Source organism: Prionailurus bengalensis, chromosome E3 (genome assembly GCF_016509475.1).
Source record: "Prionailurus bengalensis isolate Pbe53 chromosome E3, Fcat_Pben_1.1_paternal_pri, whole genome shotgun sequence".
Taxonomy (NCBI): Eukaryota; Metazoa; Chordata; class Mammalia; order Carnivora; family Felidae; genus Prionailurus; species Prionailurus bengalensis.
The window spans coordinates 24,196,247-24,223,212 of NC_057357.1; the positions used below are offsets into that span (position 1 = coordinate 24,196,247).

At 43.0% G+C, this 26,966-nt stretch overlaps 1 protein-coding gene and 1 long non-coding RNA gene across 4 annotated transcripts in view; one reads left to right on the forward strand and one right to left on the reverse strand.

Annotated features, from left to right (window-relative positions):
- METTL9 (methyltransferase like 9) overlaps positions 1-19,229 on the reverse strand; it is a 52,218-nt gene extending 32,989 nt beyond the window's left edge. Inside the window, exons 1-2 of one of the 3 annotated variants that reach the window (XM_043560307.1) lie at positions 19,170-19,229; positions 2,947-3,137 (exon numbers count right to left, since the gene is read on the reverse strand). In XM_043560307.1, coding sequence (XP_043416242.1) covers positions 2,947-3,137; positions 19,170-19,214 — 236 coding nt within the window. In that variant the 5' untranslated portion in view covers positions 19,215-19,229. Of the gene's footprint in view, positions 1-2,946; positions 3,138-16,852; positions 17,311-19,169 lie in introns of those variants that run through there. The other 2 variants (XM_043560306.1, XM_043560305.1) reach the window with 2 other exon arrangements.
- LOC122471567 overlaps positions 17,334-26,966 on the forward strand; it is a 29,291-nt gene continuing 19,658 nt past the window's right edge. Inside the window, exons 1-2 of the long non-coding RNA XR_006294208.1 lie at positions 17,334-17,463; positions 18,100-18,239. This is a non-coding gene — a long non-coding RNA (uncharacterized LOC122471567). The remainder of the gene's footprint in view (positions 17,464-18,099; positions 18,240-26,966) is intronic.

The window sequence follows — 26,966 nt, forward strand, 5'->3', positions numbered from 1 at the left end:
TAAAAAATCACCAAGCACAGTGTTTCTCAATCAGGACCAACTCCACCCTCTAGGGGGCACTGCGAGTAGGTGGGAGAGTCTGGGGTCATCCCCATGACCCGGGAGTGCCGCTGGTTAGTGAATCAGGCCAGAAACGCTAGACTTCCAGATAGATGTGGGTCAGTTCCACACGATAAAGAATTATCCCACTTAAAATACCAAGACACTGACCTCGCTCAATACAAGGTTTCCAGCAAACATCAGGTATGGCTCTCTAATTTGTCTTTAATTTCTAAAGGTAGTGATGTCCATGGGTGGTGGGGGGTTTGTGTTTATTAACCATCCTAGGTTCTCTGGCCACAATCTAAGTTCTCTCCAGATTTAGAATCTGTAGAGGAGGTGTGTCTCCTTACAGGTATCTTCCTTATAATATAGACTCTGAAAACAGCTATCAGGTCTCTCCTTATTTAGCCTTTCCCTTTCTAACATAAAGGAGGTCTGGTAAGTATCTTAGTCCAACAAGGCACCACAGTGCAGGGTGCCTCAGAGATACCACAGGTCCAGTTCCAGACCACCACGATAAAGCAAGTATCACAAGCAGGCCAATGAATTTTTTGGTTTCCCGGTGCATGTAAAAGTTGTTTACACTACGCCATGGCCTATAAAGTATGCAACAGCATTATATCTAAAAAAACAATGTACATACCTTAGTTAAAATATACTTTATTGTGAAAAAACAGCTAACCATCAACTGAGTTTTCAGCGAGTCGTAACCACTAATCAGAGATCACCAGAATACAGTAATGAAAAAGTTTGAATACTGGGAGAATTACCAAAATATGACACACAGATACAAAGTGAGCAAATGCTACTGGAAAAAATGGCACTGATAGACGTGCATGACACAGGGTTACCACAAAGTTCCAATTAAAAAAAAAAAAAAGGCAATTATCTGTGAAGTGCAATGAGGGATGCCTATAGTTATTTAAGACACAGCAATTCATGGTAATAATCTACCATGGATGGAAAGTACCAGCAGGCTCAAAATTAAGCTTTCTGGTGAGAATAAGACACAGGACATGTTTTGAGAGAGTGGGAGGTGAGAGTTAAACAAAACCAAACAAACAACAGAAGAGCTGCAGATAAGGGAATCCAAAGGAATTTATTAATTGCATTGCCTCTCTTTGACCAAACCGTGAAATTCCAAATCAAGGAATTTTAACCAGGGTCCCATGGGGCAGAGGTTGGGGGTAGGGGTGGGGGATGAAGGGGGGAGGTGGTTCAGAATTTGAAATCTCCCAAAACTGTATGTGAAATGTTGAATGAAAATACTATTTGAAGAGAAGATTCCTACCTTTCATCATTTTCAAAAGGTAAAGGACCTCATAAAGGATAAGAATCACTGCTACAATGACTTGCCTGCTTTCCAAAATAAATAAAATGGTATAGAACAGAAATTCAGTGTAGTCAATTTTAGAAACAAAACGTCAGACCAAGTTGTATAAACTCAATTGCCAAGACAAAAATAACAACTGCCTGCTGAAGCAAACCTAAGGCAATTTCATATAAACAATGAAGAAAATCAAGAAAGAAATCTTGAGAAATGGCTCATGGTGCCTAAAAACATATTTAAGGACTAGATGATAGACCAGGGATCCAGACAGTCAGGAGAAGCTGGCTGGAAACCTCAAGGGGGGAAAACAAAGTGGGCCCAACCAGTGGCTTTAAGCAGTCCAATAAGGCTTTGTAAACACTAAACTCTACTGATTTTCTCCTTGGCATTCTAGATTCTTGGGCCTTGGGGATTTTTGAAAATTTGGCCAAGACAAGACTGAAAAAAATCTGTACTCCTAAAGCTTTCTCCATGGATTTATATGAGAGAACCACACTAGAGATGGGCATTCCACAGCAAGTTTACAAAATTCTGGTGCGCCTAGACATTATGTTAAGAACAGATGTTGGGCCTTCACTCGAAATAAGCCATCACACATTGCTGGGTTGATTAAATCCCCCCTCTCAAAAAAAAAAAAAAAAAAAAAACTTGTTCCTGGGAAGTGTGCTAAAGCAAAGATTTTACCCTTCACCACATGTTAAGGGCTTAGTTCTTGCTACTCTCTATAGTAGGGGACTAGCAGCATCATGGGCATCACTTGGGAGCTTATTAAAAATGCAGAATCCTTGGGGCACCTGGGTGGCTCAGTCGGTTAAGCGTCCGACTTCAGCCCAGGTCATGATCTCGCAGTCCGTGAGTTCAAGCCCCGCATCGGGCTCTGTGCTGACAGCTCAGAGCCTGGAGCCTGTTTCGGATTCTGTGTCTCCCTCTCTCTCTGACCCTCCCCCATTCATGCTCTGACTCTCTCTGTCTCAAAAATAAATAAATGTTAAAAAAATTAAAAAAAAAATGCAGAATCCTAGGTCCCTGACCTACTGATTCACAATCTGCATTTTCACCAGATCTCCGGGTTGTTTCTTGTGCACATCAAAGCTGGGAAGCACTGCTCCAAGTAACTCCCACCGTAGAAATACAGACTAATGAGGCTATTTATCAAGTTATGGTGAATTTACTTTCTTAAGTTTTTTTATGTTTGTTTCTTTTTGAGAGAGAGACAGAGACAGAACATGAGTGGGGTGGGGCAAAGAGAGGAGACACAGAATCCGAAGCAGGCTCCAGGTTCTGAGCTGTCAGCACAGAGTCCGATGCGGGGCTTGAACCCACAAACAATTAGATCATGACCTCAGCCGAAGTCAGACGCTTAACCAACGGAGCCACCCAGATGCCTCAAGTTATGATGAATATAAAAGGCAGACTGCAGAAGGCTAAGACACTGGACCCACCCGCTGCCAAGGATTCTGACTCGCACAAGTATTGTAGCTGAGGTGATCGATACCTTTAACAAAATAGCTTTTCTCTTTCATTTTCTTTTTTTAAACCTAAGGAGAGAGAAAAAATACACAAGACTCACTTACCCATTGATAGATGTTCTAGACATAAACAGGCTAAAAACAGATGACACAAAAGAGTGATATAATTGGATAAATAGCCAGCCAGATTTCTCAATACTGTTGTTTAAGAAGATCTGTGTTCCTTGATCAAGATAGCTCTGAACAAAGACAGCCTGGAGTGATTCGCATAATTTCTCTCTGTTGCACACGTACCACTAAAAAAAAGAAGAACAAGTGAAAACACACAACTTAAGTGTCATCTAAGAAGTCCAAAAACAGAAGCCAGAAGACTAAATCAAATCCAGTATTTCTAAATGTTATAATCTCATGGCACTGGGAGGATAATCATCATCTCTTACACTCAGATGACCTATAAAGTGTAAAATACTTCCACATACATAATTTCTCATCTAATTCTCATAATGTAGGGGGCACAGGGGGAAGAGGTTTCTGAGTCATGCAGTTTAGTAGGTGACAGAGCCAGGCCACAGTCCTTGTATTCTGACCCCCTGCCCAATATTTCAGTCACTATATCCCCAGGACCCTGAGATCTAGGAAGGCACAGTTGGCCTCTCCTTCACTGAAAATCAACATCAGAAGGCAGTAAGTAGCATTATTAACCTTGTTTTTAGATAAGGAAACAGTCACATAACGCAATGGTTTAATTCAAAACCAGCAAACAAATCAATGGCAGAGTAAAGCAGCAGAAATTACCACTCCAGTGACCAGATAAAGCTGCCTTTCTTCTTGTAGGCTATATAGAGGCCTTTAGAATTATTGAGGTGCGCTTTACTAGGTCATAGAACATTCTCACAGACCGGGGGCAATATGTGCTTGAGAAAGATCAAGAAGTTACTTGAGGTCACATCGTAATCGATGAGAAGACAAGGTAATAACATGCTGAGAACGAGACTTCTGGGAACAGGCTCTAACCTGAACGTACTTTTCAGAACAAAATTCAGGAGCTTCAACTGTGGATGAAATTTAACCTTCTATAATAAATGTTTTCCGTTTAGAGTTAGTGTACCAGGGAAGGGAGGGAAGTCAATCATAGGGTATGTCAGCTTTAGAGTCTGCTCCATGATCAAGTCCTGGCTCTGCCATTCGTGTGTAAGCTTGGACAAGTCACTTAATCTCTGGGCCTCTGTTCATTCATCTGTAGACTAGAGATGTCACTGGTATCTATCTATCTTAGTAGGGTATTGAGAGGATTAAATAAGGTAATGCAGGCAAATCCTCAAAGTAGTACCAGACACACAGAAGAATCCTATAATAATAGCAACGAGATTCCTCTAACATGGCCTGATAAATAAGAGTAAACCCATTAATTACAATGATGAAACTGTAGGGTTGACCAGTTATTATTAATCCATTATCTGCTAAAAAAAACAATCAATCCTTCCCAATAAAGAGAGCCTTCGTCAAAAGTAATTTGCTTCCGGGGCGCCTGGGTGGCTCAGTCGGTAAGCGTCCGACTTTGGCTCAGGTCACGATCTCACAGTTCGTGAGTGTGAGTCCTGCGTCAGGCTCTGTGCTGACAGCTCAGAGCCTCAAGCCTGCTTTGGATTCTGTGTCTCCCCCTCTCTCTGCTCCTCCCCCACTCACACTCTGTCTCTCTCTCACAAATAAATAAACATTTAAAACAATTAAAAAAAAAAGTAATTTGCTTCCCCCTGACAAATATGACCATTTATCAACAGGCATCCTGTAACTGCTTACGCAATTGGTGGGCCAATTTTACAGTCATCCTAAGTTTGCTAAATGTTAAAACAAATCTTGGGTAACATTCCTGACACTAACATTGAAAGGAACCAGTTATAATCCAATACAAGCAAGCAAATAGGCACATTAAAAATTTAAAGATTAACTAATCTTTTTTTTACAAACCCTATATCCAAACTAGATACCAAATTTCCCATCTGTTGACTGATTTGTTAATTTACCTTTTTTTTTTTTCCTGAGGTTTATTTATTTATCTTGAGAAAGAGAGAGCACGCGCATCTGCCCAAGCAGTGGAGGGACAGAGAAAGAGGGAAAGAGAGAATCCCAAGTAGGCTCCTGCTCTGTCAGCACAAAGCCCAGCGCAGGGCTCCATCTCACGAACCTAACGGTGAGATCATGACCCAAGTCACAATCAAGAGTCAGATGCTCAATGACTGAGCCACCCAGGAGCCCCTGTGTTCATTTACCATTTAAACACTGTTACCAAAACTGCTTGGACTTGATAACTATTTTTACTTTTTCCACTCTACATGATAAGCTTCTTACATTTACTGCCTATACTTTCTTCCTTGGTCTGAAAATGTTCTTGCTTAATCATTAATTCTTAATATTCACTGTGCCTGAAGTTATGCCCCAGTAGAGGTCATAAACCATTTTTTATTATACTCACAACCTCCTGGTACACATTCTGAACTCTGTGATACTGAGGCTACTCTGACTTTTATTTATTTTTTATTTTCTGAAATGACTAATCAAGATGAAAGCCATCACCTTAGTAATAGGCAATCAGGTACATTCTATTAGTGCAGACAAGAAGTCATTCAAGTGAAACAGAGGAGCTAAGAATTCCTTGGCATCCACTTGTAAATGGACAACTAGAACAACAATGGACTCTGACTTCTAGAACGAAGTAAGACTTGGCATCATTAACTGCAAATATTGCTTTCAAGTGCCAAGAGGAAAACTCCAGTTCTTAACAGCATTTCTCTCAATTCACTGACACATGTGGTTGAACCTTTACAGTTATACAAGTGCTTCAGAAAAGAAACTGCTTACTGAACAGAATGTGCTATGGAATGAGAAGGAGTAAAGCCCTTCTCTTTAAAGACAAAGGTTGGAACATTTAAAAAATTTGTATAAGAGGGGGGTGGAAAGCCTGGGTGGCTCAGTCGTCTGACTTTAGCTCAGGTCATGATCTCGCAGTTCATGAATTCAAGCCCTGCATCAGGCTCTGTGCTGACAGCTCAGAGCCTGGAGCCTGCTTCCGATTCTGTGTCTCCCTCTCTCTCTGCCCCTCCCCTGCTCACACTGTGTGTGTGTGTGTGTGTGTGTGTGTGTGTGTGTGTGTGTGTTTGAGTGTGCATCTCTCTCTTAAAAATAAATAAATATTAAAGAAAAAATTCTTAAGATAAAGGTTGGGGGTGCCTGGGGGGCCCAGGGGGTTGAGTGTCTGACTCTAGATTTCAGTGCAAGCCTGCTTAGGGTTCTCTCCCTCTCTCTCTGCCCCTCCCCAGCTCACGGGCACACGCGCGCTCTCTCTCTCTCAAAATAAATTAATTAAAAATAAATAAATATAAAAGTTGAAACCCATGCTCCTCCTGACCATTTGCATGATACAAATGCCAACTCCACAGCATTATTCAGAATCATCAAAAAGTGGAAACAAACCCAAACGTCCATCAACTGATGGATAAACAAGATATGACTGATCTATACAACAGAATATGGATTATTCAACCATAAAAAGCAGTGAAGTCCTGAATCAGGTGACAACATGGATGAACTGTGAAAACATTATGCTAAGGGAAAGAAGCCAGTAACAAGTGGCCACAAATGATATGTTCACTTACATAAAGTGTCCAGAATAGGCAGGTTCAGAGACAGAAAGGAGACCAGTTGCCAAGGGTTTGGGGCAGGGGGGCAGTGGGGAGTGTCTACCAATGGATACGCAGTTTCTTTCTGGAGTGATGAAAACGTTCTAAAACTAGAGAGTGATGGTGGTTGTACAACTGTGTAAATATATTGTACTAAAAAACATTGAACTCTACACCTTAAAAGGATGAATTTTATGGTATGTGAACTATACATATCTCAATAAAGGTTATTTTTAACATATATTTACATATCTAAATGTGGATAGCACTTTAATTAAAAGTGGTTTGAAAATTTAAGTGGCCAAACAAACCTCTCTAAAAACTGAAAATTTTAAATGCAAATCTGATCACATCACGACCCTGCTACACAGAAGTCTGAAGCTAATATCCAAAATGTTCAATATGGCTTACCAGGCCCTACACGATTTGTCCAGTCTGTATCCGCAGTCACCTCGTGACACTGCCTGCCCACCCATAACACCTGGCTATTCACTATGTCATAACACTGCACCCCTCTCTTTTTCTGGAAGGCTCCTTTCCTCTGGATATCTCACATGGTGTTTGCTCCATCCCCTACATTTCCATCACCCCAACCCACTCTCTCTTTACCTGGTCAATTCAACCTAATACTAAAATATTTCTTCAAGTATGTTTGCCTTGAATTTGCAGACTAGGCTGGGTTCCCCCCATCCGAATACCTCTCTCCTACATCTCATATGTCTCCTTGGTAACATTTATGAACATTGAACTAATAACTGTACATAACTGTATGTTCAGTGTATATCTTCCCAGAAAGAGATTTCATAAAGTGAGGGACAATGACGGACTTCAGTGCCTAATACGGATACAGTGAACAATAAATGTCTGTCAAATGAACTACTGTTAAAATCACAGGCAGCCTTGGGGCATCTGGGTGGCTCAGTTAGTTGAGTTGCCGACTCTTGATTTTGGTTCAGGTCATGATTCCAGGGTCTTGGGATTGATCCCCGCATCAGGCTCCATGGTGAGTGTTGAGCATGGAGCCTGTTTAGGATTCTCTCTTTCTATCCCCTCTGCCCCTCCCATGCTCACTCTCTCTCTCTCAAAAAAAAAAAAAAATAAAAAATTAATGTTTAAAAAATAAAAAGAAATAAAATCACAGGCAGCCTAACATAGAATTTGGAGTTTCTAGCAAATTCCTGGAGGGAATGAATATAAGGATAACCACAGAGATAGCTGTCACTGGGTTTCTGTCAATTTCTGAAACTCCAAGGTTTTTGAAAGGTCTTACTTTTCTAAGTTATTTTATTATTATACTTTATTTATTTATTTATTTATTTATTTATTTATTTATTTATAGTAAACTCTATATCCAACATGGGGCTCGAACTCATGATCCCGAGATCAAGAATCATATGCTCCACTGACTGAGCCAGCCAGGCACCCCTGAAAGGTCTTGCTTAAACTCACTTCTGCAAACAGTGGTTAAACCTACCCACTCACCACAAAATTGCAACACCACAAGCAAGCAAGGAAGGATGACACTGACTAAAACACCTACTTTGTATCAGGCCCTTGGCCAAGTACATTCACATTTCATTTACCACCCCACAACTTCTGGACAAATGGGAAGCCTGGGGTTTCTGAGCACTTCCAGCTGATTGAGGTGCCTATTCTAGGTGCATGTTGTTTTATAAAGGTTTCTTTCAAAGAAGTTTCTCCTCGGTCTACCCAGTGTGTCTGAGATTTATTTTCAGAAAAGAAAGCAGGACCATTCTGTCCAACTAAACTGGACGGGGGTGTGTTTACAGAAAAGATAATCTGATCTAGATAGCAACTAAATTACAGGGTTTCTCAACCTCAGCGTTACTGACATTTGGGGCCAGATAATCATAATTTGTTATGAGATGTGTCTGATGTATTAGAAGATGTTTAGCAGCATCCCAAGCTTCTACCCATCAGCTGCCAGGAGCGCTCCCCACTCCCCTCCCATCAGGACCACCCAAAATGTCCCAGACATTGCCAAATGTCCCCTGGGGGACAAAATCACCACTGCTTGAGAACCCCTACATCGGCCTACCCAGAAAATTTCATTAGTGTTTCCTAATTATCCCAGCTTAACAGTGGTCTAGGGAAAAACTAAAGATGGATTTACACTCCAGAGGAGAGAAAAAAAATCAGAAACCAAGGGAATCTAGTAATGGGATTACGATCTTGGCCAAGAACTTCAAGCCTTAAATAAGCAGTCCCCTTGCCCTTAAGATGAGATGCTGATAGAAAAATGAATGCAGGAGCCCCTGCCACCCCACTGGAGTTCCTCTCTCCAGACAACCCAGCTTAAATGAAAAGCTGTAATGAGCTCATAGCACTGGGTGGCCTATCTGCAGGCTCCCATGCACTTTCAAGCAGGTGAGTTCTTTGAATGTGTGCTCCTCAAAGACTACAGAGACCAAGGTGCGCAGGCAAGAACAAAGCATCACGCTCATTAAACGTTCGCATTGGAAGGACTGTGTGCCAAGCCCACTGTGGGCTGGCCTCCTCAGCTGGAGACCAGTGCCGGGAAAAACGTCATTTTAGCATCTTCCTTCAAAGCTCACTTGAACTTTCTCCAATCCAAGAGGGTAAGGAAATCTTTTAAATAACGAATTCTAATCAAACCAGTTATACCATGCAGTCATCTACTAATGCCAAGTCCAAGGTAGGATGTGGTAATTAACCAGAACTTCTAAAAACTACAGTAAATACTGTAAAATACAGTAAATACAGAACTTATAAAAATACAGTAAATTACTTGCAACAAGACTGTAGCTATACTAAAGATCAGACAAATAGCCAAATGACGTAGACATGAGTTGTGAATGCATATGTGACAATATTCGCTAATCAAAATATAAGGTATTAGGTCAGGTCCCATGAACATCTCCTAATCTTTATATAATCTTGGTGGATCAATCATTCCTTCAAAGCAGAAATATAATTTTCTGATGAGATCATATTTGCTTATCAAACAGAGGGATATAGTTAAAAGCTTATCAGAATTTATTTTTTAGTTCAATAGTCAAACGTGTTATATAATTATCTTTTCTTCCAAAATACAGAGGACTTGAGCACAGTAGGTAATAGAACTGGAGTTAGAAAGTTATTTTAGGGGGGCACACCCAGGTGGCTTAGTCAGTTAAGCATCAGACTTCAGCTCAAGTCATGATCTCACAGCTTGAGTTCAAGCCCCACGTCAGGCTCTGTGCTGACAGCTGGGAGCCTGGAGCCTGCTTCAGATTCTGTCTCCGTCTGATTCTGTGCCCCTCCCCTGCTCGCACACTGTCTCTGTCTGTCTCTCAAATATAAACATTTGAGAAAAAAAAGTTATTTTAGCGGTTGGGCGCCTGGGTGGCTCAGTCGGTTAAGTGTTCCACACTTCATCTTAGCTCGGGTCATGATCTCATGGTTCGGGAGTTCAACCCTGGCATCAGATTCTGCGCTGATAGCACAGAGCCTCCTGCAATTCTGTCTCTCCCTCTCTCTGCCCCTTCCCCACTTGTGCTCTCTTTCTCTCTCAAAATAAACTTTAAAAAAAAAAAGGTTATTTTAGGGGGCACCTGGGTGGCTCAGTCAGTTAGGCGTCCTACTCTTGATTTTGGCTCAGGTCACAATCTTAGGGTCATGAGATTAAACCCTATGTGAGCCCTGTGTCGTGCTTAAGATTCTCTCTCCCTCACCCCCTTCGCTACTGGTGCTTTATCCCCTAGATACAGGCACAGAGCCCCTAAGACTCTTGGGGCATCCCCTAAGTGTTAAAGAGTATCTTTTAGGGGCGCCTGGGTGGCTCAGTCGGTTAAGCATCTGACTTGGGCTCAGGTCATGATCTCACGGTTCATGGGTTCGAGCCCCGCATTGGGCTCTGTGCTGACAGCTCAGAGCCTGGAGTTGTTTCAGATTCTGTGTCTCCCTCTCTCTCTCTGCCCCTCCCCCACTCATGGTCTGTCTCCCTCCGTCTCAAAAATAAATAAACATTAAAAAAATTAAAAAATAAATAAAGAGTATCTTTCATATGCTAATATAGTGATGGGGGAGGGGGGTCTGAACTTTCAGCCCCACCTCCAACCTCTAGACAAAGGAGAGGAGTTAAGAGATTGAGTTCTATCACCAAAGGTCAGTGATTTAATCAACCATGCCTAGGTAATGAAACCCTCAAAAAGCCCCTAAACAACATGGCTCTAGGGACTTCCAGGTTGCTGAACACCTGGAGAGGGCATGGAAGCTCTGTGCCACCTTCCACCTGCCATACCTTGCCCTATTCATCTCTTCCATTTGGCTTTCCCTGAATCGTATCCTTTATAATAAACCAGTAAACAAGTAAAATGTCTTCCTAAATGGAGTCATTCTAGCAAATTATCTAACCTGAGGGAGGGTTGTGGGAACCCCAGAATTTGTACACAAATTGGGCAGAAACATGGCGGGGGGCGGTTCTCTATGTACCTCCAACTTGCAGCTGGCACCCGAAGGGAGGGCAGTCTTGCAGGATGGAGTCCTTAAACCTCTGGACAGATGTTAACTCCGGGTTGTGTCAGAACAGAAATGAATTGTAGGACACCCAGCCAGTGTCAAACCAATAGTGGGTGTTGGAAAAAAGACATCATAGGTACGATTTTTTTCCCAACATTAAACTTGACCAAAGCATTCACAAACTGGATGAAAGCCAGAACTTGGGACACTTATCCCAACGTTGTCTCACTCACACACTACAAAACTGCAACTGGTGTTTTTGCATACAGCTACATAGATTCAATGTCTCCACGCAGCTCTGCTAAAGTGGGGGCAGTTTCCTACTAAGGAGACAGCCTACTTTCACAGACCCTCATACAACACAAGGCTTCCTAGGAGTGGCATCATGAAAAGGTGGGAAAAGCCTGGGCCTTGAAACCAGACAGAGCAGAGATCAAAACCCAACTCTGCCACCTACCAAGTATCTCCTGAGCAAGTGTCATCGCTCTTAGGCTCAACTGTCTATTAAAAAAGGGGGTGCGCCACCTACCTCTGGGAGTTGTTATGAGGATTAGAGAGAATCATTATAGTGTCTGGCAGACAATAGAAACACAGTAACTTGATTTCCTTCCCCTTCCTGTCCAAGGACCACAAAAGCCAGTTAGAGAACTGAAGTTCAAGAGAATGCCTAAAAACCACACGGTAGGTCTGGGCACCCAGCCATTCTCAAAAGGAATGAGTAACCAAAGACCTGAGGCATTTAGCACCACTAAAAACAACTGGAAAGGCTCCACTGATGGGGTCCATGAACACCGAATCTTTTCTACTACAGGGGGTGGTCAGACTAAGCCTGACGACCTGGACCTGGCAGCTAAGGACTCAAAAATCACATTCTAAGTTCTGCAATGAATCCTATCAGTCCAGACATTCAATCATTGACACTTCCTTGCACTGAAGCACAGCATAAGAGTCAACATTCAAACCATTCATTTTTCTTCCACAGATGACACAAACCTAAACCAACAACCTCTTTATATGAGATTTCAATGTGTACAGTGACAAGGCACCCAAGTCCATGGAGGGAAACAATTCATATGGATTAGATTAAGTTGTTTCAGCTTTGATTTAATAAATAAATAATTGGCAATTTTCATTTAAAATATGCACTCACTGTTAGAATTTTATAATCCTAAGATTTTAACAATGCTTTAGAAGGTCTAAGCAATGATCTTTTACTGGCATTTGCCAGGGTGCCCTCAAGCACCTTCAAAGGGGAACATAAATGCTTCTAGTGTATTCAGCAGCAGAGAGAGATCCTGATATTCTGTGAAACTGAGGCAAACACTTGTTGTTTTTTCAATGTCTCTTTATTTTGAGAGAGAGACAGCATGAGCAGGCAGCGGGGCCAGCACAGAGAGAGGGAGACACAAAATCCAAAGCCGGCTCCAGGCTCTGAGCCTTCAGCACAGAGCCGGACACAGGGCTCAAACCCACAGACGGCAAGATCACCACCTGAGCCAAAGTCCAAAACTTAAATGACTGAGCCACCCAGGCACCCAGAGGCAAACATTTGGATAGGGTTTCAACACAATTGTAAGGAAGGAAAGAAACTCCTTTCAGAATCTCTTTGGTATTCAGCTGCAGAGGCCTCCAGATTCTGGAAGGCAGCTCAGAAGAGGATACAAATCCATCAGTGTCCATCTGGCTAGCTGGTGACTGCCCTTGAGCATTGTTAACTTGTGCCTGACTTTGATCAGCCCCTGCAAGGTAAATGGGGAGTGAGGGGACAGGACACCAAATCTGTCCATTAGCACAACCTGTGACCTATGGCTGTGATGTCCAAGTATTTTTTCATTTGGAAAAAAACCCCAGTTGTTTCAATTCCGTCTTACACCCCATCACCCCTTGCAACATAACACAGTTCAGAGCTTACAGAAGGTGAAAAAATAAGTCAGATATAACACAGCCTTGCAGTTTTAAGTTATACCTTGCTAATTCCAGATATTCAAGGTTACCTGTGCTCTTAAGAATCCTTACAGTACATCACCTGCAGAAACCGTCCTGGCTTGGTTCCAGGGAGTTCCATAACAATTCTTTTGGCACTCCATCAGTTCAGAAACTACTGAATGACTATTATTATCAAGAACCTAGTTAGTGAAGCCTAAGAGTCCTTTCAAGTTTCAACAGCTCCATAATTGATGCATTAACTTCAAGTACTAGGTACAATGAGACAAAAACACTAGATGCAAAGTTTTTGTTGTTGCTGTCTTCAAGTTCCAAGCCTGCCAATGTTGAAAAGTGACATATGTAGTTTCTCACTGCCTGGCTCTACTTCTTCCCAATGAGGCAAACTATCCACCATGTAACCTGTGACTAAGAAATGTGCTGCTGATGAAGGCAGCTGGAAACTTTCTCTGGAGAAGACTCTTTTTTTCTGTAAGGGGCTACAGAGTAAATAGTTCAGCTCGTGGGTCACACAGTACCAACCACTGCTGCTGTCGTGTGGAGGCCCCTATGGGCAGTAAGTAAACGAATGTGGTGGCTGTTCCAACAAGACCTTATTTGTGGATATTGAAATTTGAATTTCATATAAGAAATTTTCGCATATTATAAAATATTACATGCTTTTGCAGCCATTTAAAAACGCAAAACTAGGGGCGCCTGGGTGGCGCAGTCGGTTAAGCGTCCGACTTCAGCCAGGTCACGATCTCGCGGTCCATGAGTTCGAGCCCCGCGTCGGGCTCTGGGCTGATGGCTCGGAGCCTGGAGCCTGTTTCGGATTCTGTGTCTCCCTCTCTCTCTGCCCTCCCCCGTTCATGCTCTGTCTCTCTCTGTCCCAAAAATAAATAAACGTTGAAAAAAAATAAAAAATAAAAATAAAAACGCAAAACTATTCTTACTTTACAGGCTGTAACAAACAAGTCAGTGAGCCCAATTTGGCCTGCAAGCCACATCCCAGCTCTAAGAGAAGCCCTTCCTTGCTTCTCTCTTGCTTAAAGTGAAAAATAATCCCAGCTTTGAAGCTAGCACACCAAACCAAATTATTGAAATGGTGCTGCTACTATAGTTTTAGAACTACTTTAGGGCAAAGGAGCCTTGCAACTCATCTCCAGGCTATCATAACTAAATAGCAATTTTTAATGATAAACATTTCCCAAGATTTCTCTTTTAACCAGAGACTCCTCCACCATAATTTCTTAATAAAATCATCATAAAGAAAACTTGTGCTAAGTACGGTTCTATTAAATCCATTGGGGCACCTGGGTGGCTCAGTTGGTTAAGCATTGACTTCAGCTCAGGTCATGATCTCACGGTTTGTGAGTTCGAGCCCCGCGTCAGGCTCTGTGCTGTAAGCTCAGAGCCTGGAGCCTGCTTCAGATTCTGTGTCTCCCTCTCTCTCTGCCCTTCCCCCGCTCACACTCTCTCTCTCTCTCTCTCTCTCTCTCTCTCTCTCTCTCAAAAATAAATAAAAAACATTAACTAAAAAAATTTTTTTAAAATCCATAACCCCACTTACATGCAACCCCAAAAGAATCAGATGTGGCTTGCTACAGAACCCACACCCCCAAATGAACACCAGAAAACCCTGTATAAAACTATAAATGTGAAGGGGGCAAGAATGTTAGAGTCAAGTTACTTTACAAGTAAGAAAGGTCATAAGGCAAACCCAGGATCCTGGATTATAAAGAAGATAACAAATGAGCGCAGGCACTCTGCAGAGAGGAGTCTCCTCTTTCACTTTATCTCACCGTGGTCTCTATACACACATTTCTTTTGTTCATTTTAATCTTTATTCACAGGCAATATTTTCATATGTCAATGCATCACTGGATTGATCACTCTAAGGAAGAGTCAATCTGCCCCTAAATATTCAGAAAGTACCAGATTAGTCTTCACTTTGGAGAAATTAGTGGCCAAATTGTTGGTCCAACTGGTTAAAACACACACATGTACACATATAACTCAGTATCTCAGAAGTGTAACAAAGTAAATGGGGTATCGGAAACCAGTATTAGTAACTGATTCAGTTTTTAAAAGGCACACAATTAGAAAGTATCTCCTGTTAGGAAGTACTTATTATGAGGCTACGTCTCCAGCTATAGTCTACCCAGACTCCACGAAAATCAAATTATGTAAACAGTTTTTCAGTTTTTTAAATATAACCAATTCTTTTATAAGCATTATATAAATATATTACATACCAAACATATATATAATAAATCAAATGTTATAGTAGAGGTAATCACAAGTGTCATAAACACCTACAGCTAAGAGCCTCCACCATAATTCCACATCAGTGGAAATAAGCTTCCTTTTTGTCCTAACCGGAACGTTACTTCTACCAATTGTTGAAAATGACATTTCTAATTCATTGTTTTATGCCACTATCCATATTCCACGTGGATATGTGACATTTGGTAACTGTACATTAGCACTGCAGTACTTTAGAATTGTTTCTCTATGAACGATTAATGTAAGTAATTTATAGCGAAGAATGTGGTTTCACAACTGAAGATCACCTACTGACTTTATGTACTCTCCTAACAGTATCATAGGCATGACTACCTAACAAATCAAAATAGCTCTGGGATCACAAAAAAATTTTATGGGAATTTAGGACTTCCTTTAAAAATAGAAAATGGGCCACAATCAGTAATTACTAAATAAAAACTATAAGCTACTTTCCTTAATGAATTGCTTTATGTCCTTAGATAATACTTTACTTTCATTAAAACACACGAAATCAACCCGAATGTAAACTCTCTGAACGCCTGGCATAACAAGAAATGCAACATAGGAAAATGAGAAATCTATGAAAACGATAAGTCATAAGATGGGGAATAACCACTTACTGCTCTCTCGAAAGGCAAAATGCACTATAAATGCTAGCAATTATAAGCCAACACTCCGACAGAGTTTAAAAGCCTCTTTTCAATGAAGGCAAGGTTAACCACAAACTATATTATGGTCAAAAATGAAATATCACTCTTAATTCCACAGTTGACCTGCACATACTTCTGTAAGTGGCACCACAAACTAAGCTAATGAAAAGACTGCCTAACCGGTCACATCGCGTCGTTCAAGATCCACAACTCGGAAAAGAAGTCACTCCTCCCTAATTCTGTTTCAAAAACCCTTCCAGGAAAAGCTTGCATCATCTTCCTTCTTACCACATCTTTCTGGTCGACTACCAACATCGAAGTTAAAAGGAGATCTCTCTTTGGTAGGAGAGGAAGGTTCAGCAGGATGGGAGTGTGAGGACCTGTCAAACACATTTAACTGCTGAGGGAAAATGTCACCCGAATAAGCCCAGAGGGTTAAATGGCTCACAATGCACGGTTAAATTTCTTTATGGCCCTTTGTACGTTCAGAGATTCAACCAGACGAAAAGAAGGACCTGCTTTTCGCTTTGATTCCCCGGGGGTGATGAAGGCGGCCGAGGGCGATGGGTTTGGTCTGGTGGTTTACATCGCAGGCCCCGGTGCCAGATGGATGCCCGTGGCCACGCGCTCGCCCCCCAAAGTTCCTGCGTCGTGCCGCCCGGCGCCTGCAATCACCGCCTGGCACCCGGGAACAATGCGGGGCGCCGGGGCGCCCACACCCGGGCCCGGGAAGGAACGGGAGGCCGTTGTCCGCCCGCGCCCGGGAACAAAAGGCGCCGCGGGGCCCGGGCCGAACGCTCGAGGGTCGCGGAGCCAGCGCCCGGCGGGGACGACGTCGGGGAAACTTTCCGAGGGGCCGAGGCGGCGGGGCGAGGGCCCGGGGAGGCCCTCTCGCCGCGAAGCCCCGCACAATAGCCGGGCCGAGCGCGGGAAGGCCGGGCCGCCACGCCCCCGCCCCCGCCGGGCCCGGGCCCGACCCCGGCCGCGTACCTGGTGGTTCTCCTTCCTGCCGCCCGCGGCCGCCGCCGGCCCGCCGGGGCCGCTCGTCATGTTCACGTACAGGGAGCGGGTGAGCGGGCTCCGCAGCGTCCACATCCTCCGCGCCAGCCACACGGACGCCAGGCTCAGGCACAGCCAGCCCGCGAACAGTCTCATCGGGGGCCGCGGCCGCTCGTTCGGATCACCGCCGGCGCCGGAGCGAGGAGGAGGAGGCGCCGCCGCCTCCGGCCGCCGCCGCCGCCGCCCGGACTCGAGCCATCGCGCCCAACTTGCCCATCCAGCCCCTTCAGGGCCGAGGCGGGGGGTGGGGAGGAGCGGGCGGCGCACAGCCTTCCCACCTCCCCCTTCCTTTCCGCCCGCGGAACGCAACCGCCGCCGGCGCCAGGTTCCAGCCGGAGCACTTATGAGCGGCCGAAGCGCGCTCCCGCGCGGATTGAGCCGCCGGCCGGGAGGCGGGACAAAGGGAGCGCGCATTCGCCAGGCGCGCGTCCCCGCCTCCTGGCTGGGCCGCGGCTTCACGTAATGGCGGAGATGATTTTCATTTTATACGGCAAGGGCGATACTTCCGACGGCAGTTACTGAAGCCTCCCGGTCCCTCCAAGGTGGTGTCCTTAGGACTTCTGGTCTTTCCTCGCCTTAGTCGTTGCCTCTGGGCGCCTCATTCCCTTCCCCCAACCCCCCCACCCCGACCCCGGCAGGACTTAACCTGGTTGTGCAGATTGACCCGAGGGTGAGGAGAGGGAGTCTCCTGCCCTTCGTACGTCCAGACTGTCAGACCAACACCTTGCCTGAGACGGACGCTGCCAGTTCTTAACTGTCACTGGCTCAGCTGCGTGGCTTCTTATTTACATTTAGAGCCGAAGAGCCAGACCCCTACCCCAAGGTCCTCCACCCTGCTCCGCAGGAGCTACAAAGCGGTCTGGAATCTAGGGAGAAAGGATATCACCAAGCCCTTGGCTCTTCCCAGTCCTGTTCCCCAAGCCTGGCAAGTTGCTGGCTATATGTTTCTAAGAGATATCAGTGAAAGCTCTGCCTTTGTTGGAAGCCACTGCAGCTCAGGCACCTGCAAGTATTACGTTGATGTATTGATGACCCTGCCCAAGAACGAAGACCCCCAAATCCGAGGCCCTTGCTGCTTGTTTCCTTGAACTAACAGATGGAAGTTGGACCCAGCACTCTTAAAGCGAACTAAGCTCCGGGAGCAATATTTACCCGGATGTTTCTTTGATCATTTCTAGCACGAGGAGACCTAGCAACGTTTCAGAACCGAAGGGTTACACCGTGTTCCTGTGTCTGAAGTTCTTCCTGCTGCTACCACCAAGCTACAACTAAGGAGTAATATATTTCATGGGTTCTCTAGCTTCAACACCTTTTCCAGGTTTGTTTGGAAACTGCTTTTAATTTAACTGCACTAGAAATAATGTAAATACATTTTATTTTAGTTCAAAAGAAGTAAGCCTTACCGTCAACTCCAGTATTGCACTTCAGAGATTACCATTTATGAAGCAGTGGTATGGTGATCCACTGATGAAGAACAAAATCGTATTTTACCCACAAACTTATTTATTAGCTTCTAAGAATCCTGGCTTGGGACTTTTTTGGAACAGGGGCATCTTGTTGCCTAATGTGAGGTAGGCTATAACAAACACAAAGGGGAAAGGGGAGGGTACTTTGTGTTCTCTCTTTTCAGTATGTTACCTGACTACTTCCTGCTAAAATGCCAAAGAACCTGAACCTTACTAAATCTAGTTCAAACTTGTAGTGGTCCTGGCCCAAGTCATCAAAAGGGAACCATATTAGCCAGTCCAGGTAAACTCAGTTTGTTTACCATGTCACCTGCCCCTTCTGTCTCATGCAATCAGTGTCAGATAAAGCAGCCTTCATCTTTTTAGAGGTGGAGTGGGGAGGAGGGTGAAAGCAGTAGGAATATATAAAGTGACACATTTCATTTCTGAAAACAAAAAAGACAAAAGGTATGCCCCCCAACTATAGAGTAAACCTGAGGAGCCACAGCACAGAGACTGCAAAATGTGTCAGATGAACAAGAAGCAACTAGATGCCTACTGAACTCTGAAGGATTTGGGGGTCAGTTGACAGCCAGGAAGCCTAGCATCTCAAAGGAGCAGATTTTCATTTTATACCTGAGCAGCTGGCCTGGAAAAATAAATCACCCACACATTTAAAATAGTCTATAATAATCACAAAATAGTCAAATACATGTTATTTACACTTAGCAAACACAGGAAGAAACCAAAGCACAACATGATCAAATGATTTGCCTAAAGGTAGAGCAAATTCAATAGCAGACCTTTTCATAGAACCTGGTATCCCAGCTTGTGATCCTTCGATCCATCTAAGAAGCCTCTTCGTTGTCTCTCTCTTCTCAGAGAGCCTCCTGAATTACAAATGAGGAGGAAGGAAAACAGCAAGAGTAAATATACTAAGCAGAAGTTCAGATTGCCCTCGGGGACTGCCCCCTTCCTTCATCTACTAGAATGTCACTACTGTATATTAAAACCTCAATTAAAAACCTCAGTTATCCATAATGGAGAGGGGCAGAGGCACAAATAACACAAGAAGCTGAAAACCAGCCAATATCCCTTCTAACGTGGCTTTTAAATGCAGTCAGTAATATTCCAAAAACACAGAAATAACACCCTCTGTATTGACCTCTGCTCACTGCCCTCCTGACCAGGAGCTCAGGTACTGAACTTGGGTCATAGTGCTGTGCATAGGCCCCAAATCTTGTCTGGATCACTTTCTTCTCTAGAACTCTAAGCAAGGATACCTTTTGGTGTAATTGTTCTTATCAGCTACAAATTACAACATATCCATGTTCTCTTTTCAGTGACAAAATCTAATGTAAAGGGAACCCATGGAGAGCCTTGCAGGCACCTGGGTAGCTCAGTTGGTTAAGCATCCGGTCCCTGATTTCAGCTCAGGTCATGATCTCATGGGTTATGAGTTGGAGCCCTGCATCAGGCTCTTTGCTGACAGTGCAGAGCCTGCTTAGGATTCTCTCTCTCTGCACCTTGCCTACTGTACCTTTCTCCCTCTCTCTCTCTCAAAATAAACAAACGTAAAAAAAAAAAAAAAAGCTTTAAAAAAAAAGAAAAAGAGAGACTTGGATCTGTAGAGGCACAAAATGTGCCAGTCACTGTTGGTCATTGTCCTCTCCTTGAAGAGATTAGTGTAAAAAGCACTCAAAAATCACAAGTTTTTGTGGACTTTTTTATACTTAGTATTTTGTAGCGTGTCAGAGAATGGTACAAGTTTCCCCCAGTATAGATGTGCCCTGTGGTAATTAAGCAATGAGCACCTCCAAAAAATAAAATTAGTAAATGTATCCAACAATTTATTTTTATTTATTTTTTTAGAGAGAGAATGAGAGTGTGAGTAGGGGAGAGGGGGCGAGAGGGAGAGAGAGAGGGAGGGAATCCTAAGCAGGATCCACACACAGCACACAGCCCCACTAAGGGCTCCATTCCACAGCCCTGGGATCACAACCTGAGCCAAAATCAAGAGTCAGACGCTCAACCGACTGAGCCACCGAGGCACCCCGACATTTTTTTTCATTAGTAAACAGGGCATTTTTTATCTGAACTTGGTTGATATAATTTCAGTGATACACAGTGATCACTGTGATCTCTGCTTGGTAAATTCTAAATTCAGGTGAAACTGCAAACAGGTTAGAAAAAAATTGGCAACATAAAGTAGCAATATTAAACCAGGAGTTACCTATAGAGGCAAGTACAAATAACACAGTGTACTCTTGGAGATCTCCCAGTGCTAACTCATCAGCATACTGGTTTGAGACAGACCAGCTGGGTTTGAAGCCTGGCTCTATGCTTCTTGGTAATGCAATTTGAGGCAAATAACTTGATTGCTGTAGGTCTCACTTTCCTCATCTGTGAAATGGGAATAATAATAATGGTTACCTATCTCATGGGGATGTAGTAATGATTAAAGTATATATTCTAAATATAAAAGACTATATATTCTAAATATAAAGGACTATTCTAAATATAAAGGTGCCTCAAGATGCAGGAAGCTCTCCAGAAATGTTCATTTGCTCTTGTTTTCATTATAACATGGATAATTCAACCTCTTCTGATGACCCCTTTTCCTTATCCATAAACTAAGGGCCATGATTCTGAACTGCCTACTTCATAATACACCTACAAGAATCAGATGATCTTAAAGTCTCAACCAAGATTATCATAATAAGGATGTTCGGTCCTAACATAACTGTGATCTCTGCAAAGCTACTCTCCATAAAACATTCCCTTAGAGTCCTTGATGAGAGCTCCTCCTCATTATGTGTTTATTCCCAGGCTCCTTCCTGAGACTTGGGACTAAGGGAGGAAAGATGAGAAGAGGAAAAAGGACACAAATCTAAAAAACATTCAAACCTAAAATTACAAAATCAGGCAGCACATAGAAGTCATTTACTTGTGAAGGATGACTGTCTTAGTAGGAAAGCCTTTCCCTCTCTGATATATAGAACTCCACACCAACCATGGCATTTCACCTGCTTACAACCTTCAGAACCCTGCGGCTTCCCTCTACCCCACACCATGGCAGTCTCATACCTGTCTCAGTTGATGTCAGGAATAACAGCAGAAAGACAAATAGCACTTTCATGTGGTCAATTAACATTTATCGAATACATGCCACACGCTAGGCTCTAAACTAAGTGGAACAGAAACACAGTGCCTCACCCTCATACAGCTTGCTGTCTGTCTGTCTAGTAGGGAGGCAGACCTGCCCAAATAATCAAAAATATATAATTACAAACGGCTGAGTGCTAGAAAAGAATTGGATATTGTTAGAACTTAGAGGGATCTGGCTTGACTGGGGTGTGGGGAATGGAGTGTTCAGGGAAAGCTGAAGTATGAGGAAGTGTGGCATCATGGCCCTCGTTTTGACATCTCCTTGCTAAGCTTGAGCGCTTCCGAGTTGCCCAAGTTCCTCTAGATTATAGATGCGCCTAGTAATTGTGAGAAAAGAAATAGGGGTGCTCTTGGAGCCTTCTGGGATGTGAAGACTCACGGTGGCCACCTATGTAATTATGTTGTACATCTACATGACTGCTTTTAGGACCCTTCGAGAAAATCTGCACATAATAGTTTAACTCACTTAGAGGAGTATGTGTATTATTTAAAAATACATATTTCAACTCTGCAGTGTCCTTCTAGTAGGAGGTCTGAGTCAGAGCTCTGAAAAAAGAGAGAAGGCTGTTGTTTTTCATTCACTTTCTGGGATATTTTCAAAGGTCCAAAGACCTTTGATCTCGTTTTAAGTATATTTTCAAAACATCCCTATCCTTGGCCTCATAATTGCTGTCTCCTGCATGTATGTGGGTTTGGTCTTATGAATGGCCACTTCCTCTCCACCCAGTGTGCCATGTCACTTCATGCCACTGTGTTTTCATATACTTGTTTTGAAACTATAAAGCACTCAAACTTATGGTTTATATGAAATACATGAAAAAATTGCACGGTACAATGAGAAAGCTTTAAAACAAAATCTAAATATTTCATAGTAGACAAAATATATATGTGCATACATAAACATAAGTGATCTTAAAGAGTTTGTATAACATAGCACAGAACCACATCTCTGCTGGCATGAAAGACGATGACTATTTTATTTTTGCACAACCACATACTGGTCTGAGAATGAGGAAGAATACGTTTATGAAAGAGGATACTTGAGCAGTCAAGCAACCTGAAAATCAGACAAAACTATCTCCCTTCTCTGGTAAAAACAGTGATTGATTTTTTTTTAATGGCCACAACTAATGTGAGTTTGTTTTACAACTTAACCTAGGATCTTCCTTAAACGTGTTGTGCCTACAAATCATTAAACCCAGAAGAAAGGCATTTGACTATTAAATATCCAAAACCTCAGCATTTTGAAACCCCCACAGCTGTTTTCCTTCAGTTCATAGTTTCCCCTTACCAACAAACATCCTTTGTTCCATACAGTTTCCTAAAATCCAGAGTCAATACTGCAAACAGCTATTAAGCTATTCCACAGTAGAAAGTTTATTTCAAGTTCATTAGCTTTCTGTCCTCAAGTCTTTCGAGTAAAGTTTTAGATATGGCAGGGACAGGCATTAAAGGCCATTAGCTTTTCCTTCCACTAACAGAGCTCAGATTCTGCCCTCTTCCTCCAGCCTCCCACACCAGTTCTGGCGGGTGGGGTGGGAGAAGCCAGCTTTGCTCAAGGACCTCACTAAAGTGTAGTTTGTGAATATAGAACAGGCTATTCTCCCTCCAGGAAAAGTCCATTTTATAACCAAAACTATAAATGACATTGGGGCCAAATGTGCTGTTTTTTAGACAGACATAATTTTAAACAAATTGCCTTAGGTTATACATGCACTGTTTTTATTTTCATAAGGAGGCATATTTATAGATAATTTTCACCACATCTACAATGCTCATCATAATGATTCAATGGAATGAGGCTTTATGTAAAAAAGCCTTAAGTTATCCCTGTAGACTTTGATAGAACAATGGATTAATTTTTAGAGTCTCCAACGTCCTGGTTGATAAATGAATGGGAATTTCTCCATTGTCATACTATAAACAGCAACATATACATAGGAATATGTATACATGATACATGTCAAATCATATTTGAGAACATTTAATATTTATTAGCTCTTTTCCTCATTTAGAATTTATATTTGGACACAAGTATCAGGAATACATTATGTTTTTGACATATATTATAGTTTAAAGAATTTTTAATTTTAAGCAAACTCTGTGTCACATGTGGGGCTTGAACTCATGACCCAGAGATCAACAAGAGTTACATACTCTACCAACTGAGCCAGCCAGGCACCCCCAAAGATGTTTTAGGGAAACAATTAAGTCAGATCATTTTGACATGATAGGCAGTACATACAGTTGATTTTTTTTTTTTTTTTGAGAGAGAGAGAGGGTGCAAGTGAGTGAGGGGCAGAGAGAGAGAATCCCACGAAGGGCAGAAAGAGAGAGAGAGAGGAAGAGAGAAGCACGGCTCACCCTGGGCTCGTGTTTTACTCAAAGCAGGGCTGTACTCACCCTAAGTGGGGCTCATGCTTACCCGATGTGGGACTCGAACTTACAAACTTTGAGATCATGACCTGAGCTAAAGTCAAATGCTTAATGACTTAGCCACCCAGCCCCCCCTCTCCCCCCATGCAGCTGATCATTAATATTGTCCTGAAATAAATTCTGGAAATACAGAAATAAAATTGCTGTGTATGTATAATGGATTAGAAAAAAGAAATGTAAAGTCACCTTTTTTTTTAACATTTCTTTATTTTTGAGACATAGAGACAGAGTACGAGTGAAGGAGAGGCAGAGAGAGAAGGAGATACAGAATCCAAAGCAGGCTCCAGGTTCTGAGCTGTCCGCACAGAGCCCAACATGGGTTCCAAACCCACGAACTATGAGATCATGACCTCAGCCGAAGTTGGACGTTCAACAGACTGAGCCACCCAGGTGCCCCATAAAGTCACCTTTTAAAAAGGCAGGTCTGGGGCTGCTGGGTGGCTCAGTTGGTTAAGCGTCCAACTTCAGCTCAGGTCATGACCTCACGATTCGTGAGTTCAAGCCCCGTGTCAGGTTCTCTGCCGATAGCTCAGAGCCTGGAGCCTGCTTCGGATTCTGTCTCCCTCTTTCTCTGCCCCTCCCCCATGTGTGCTCTGTCTGTGTCTCTCAAAAGTGAATAAACATTAAAAAAAATTAAAAAAAAAATAAAAAGGCAGGTCTGTTGTGGTGCCTGGGTGGCTCAGTCAGTTAAGCATCTGACTCGATCTCAGCTCAGGTCTTGATCTCAGGGTTGTGAGTTCGGTCAGGTCCCGAAGCCAAGACTTGATTGCAGATTGACTGAAGGAAGATCATAACATATCTACAGAAAAAAACAGCTCATTGGGGGTAGAGGTGGGGAGGAGTTGTGTCAGCCTTGGGAAATGGAAAGGCAGGCTGATTTGGTAGTGGATCTCCATCATCAGCCCAGGAGACAGTATCCTTCCCTTTGCTCAATGCTGCACGTGTCTCTCTGTGTGGATGGTGATGGGTGCATCCATTTTATCCAGGCTCCATGACATCGTCCATTAACATCATTCTAAATGGCCACATCCCTCATTCCATGTTCACCACATAGTTGGATGTGCTTCACCCAACAAATATCAGACAGACCTCACTTGCCTGAAAAGTGCAATTGATAGGGATGAGAACATTTCCAGATTGTTGAGGCATGCTGTGGTTCTCTTTCAAGGTCTTTCTTGCCCCACCCCACATTCCTCATCCCTGAACCCCATTTCCATTTATCCAACTCTCATCTTTATCATCAAAAACAGGGTGAACACTCACACCAAGAGACAGGAAACTCAAATTCTAGTTACATCCCCGACATTTTCCATGTGACCTCGTAAAATCACATAACTTTCATTATTTTGTTGTAAAAATGGTAATTAATAAAGACCACCTGTGCATATGCACCTGGATTAGAGACTCTTCCAGTTATGGGATCTGTTCCTTCACCTGCTTACTTTCTTTCATGAATTATGGGTTCTGTGGATATTTCCCCAAGTGCTAATATAAACATACCTATACTTACATAGTACACAAGAGAAGTGGTATAATTTTGTTTTCCCACACACTTTAACACGAAATCTCACAAATTCAGTCCCATAGCACTCCACAAAATAGGAAATAATTTACAGCAAATCGTACATACCTGTGACAAAGTTTGTAAGTAGAGCCATCTTTCGTCTTGACAGTTGTGTGCTTGACAAATTGTCAGCTTCTTATGATCTGAAACCAAAATCCTTACATTTCCTCCTCCCAATATCAGTCACTCTCCCACTTAGTGTGAGGCTTGCCCAGTCCCCTGGGAGGAGGCACTCATTAGGAAAAGTAGGAACGAAAGTGAACATATTTCTACCGCATGAAATTCTACATCTGGGCCACAGCCTCACTCTTTATGAAAAAGAGCATTGCAAGAGTACCACCCAGGCCACTGAAAACAACAATGGCTCACAATAGATGCCAGACATTGTGGTAGGTATCTTAACATGTGTCATCTCTTTATTTTTTTTTAATTGTTTTCTTTTTTTTTAGAGAGCATGTACACATGTACACCCAACTTGCGGAGGGGCAGAAGGAGAGGGAGAGAATGAATCATAAGCAGGCTCTATGCTCAATGCACGACTGGTGGCAGGACTCTAGCTCAGCGCAGAGCCCTGCAGTGGGAGGTGGGGGGAGGCTCTATCTCTCCACTGTGAGATCATGACGAAAGGACCTGAGCCAAAATCAAGGGTAGGACACTTAACTGACTGAGCCACCCAGGCATCCCCATGTGTCATCTCTTTTTTCTTTTTTTAAGTTTATTTTTTGAGAGAGAGAGTGCAAGTGGGGAAGGGGCAGTGAGAGAGAGGGCGACACAGAATTGGAAGCAAGCTGCAGCTGAGCTGTCAGCACAGAGCCCAACACGGGTGGAACTCATGGACCGTGAGATCGTGACTGAGCCCAAGTCAGATGCTTAACCAACTAAGCCACCTACATTCCCCTGTGTCATCTCTTTTAATCCTCAATACAATCTAAGAAGGTTGATACTATTGTTATTTCTTTTCTTTCCTTCTTTTTTCTTTTCTTTTCTTTCTTTCTTTCTTTCTTTCTTTCTTTCTTTCTTTCTTTCTTTCTTTCTTTCTTTCTTTCTTTCTTCAGAGGAAGAAACCAAAGCACATAAAGCTTCTATTGCACAGCCAATGAGTGGTTGAGGCAGGATTTTAAAGCAGGCGGTCTGATTTCAGAACCCACATTCTTCACACAATGCTCTACTGCCTCCTAGTGTTTTAGCCATCCTCAGCCCAGGAGCATCAGAATCCCGGGTGGTGTTAGTTACACTGCAGGTTCCTGGGTCATTCGAGGTGTACTGACTCAGAATCTTGCTGTAAATCAGAAATCTTTAACATGGTTCACAGGAAGAAGGCGGGGAAGAGGTCCTTAGCAGAAGCACTATGTTCTTTTTTTTTTTAATGTGTTTTTTTGAGAGAGCAAGAAAGCTAGTGGGGGTTGGGCAGAGAAGGAGGGAGGCAGAGCAT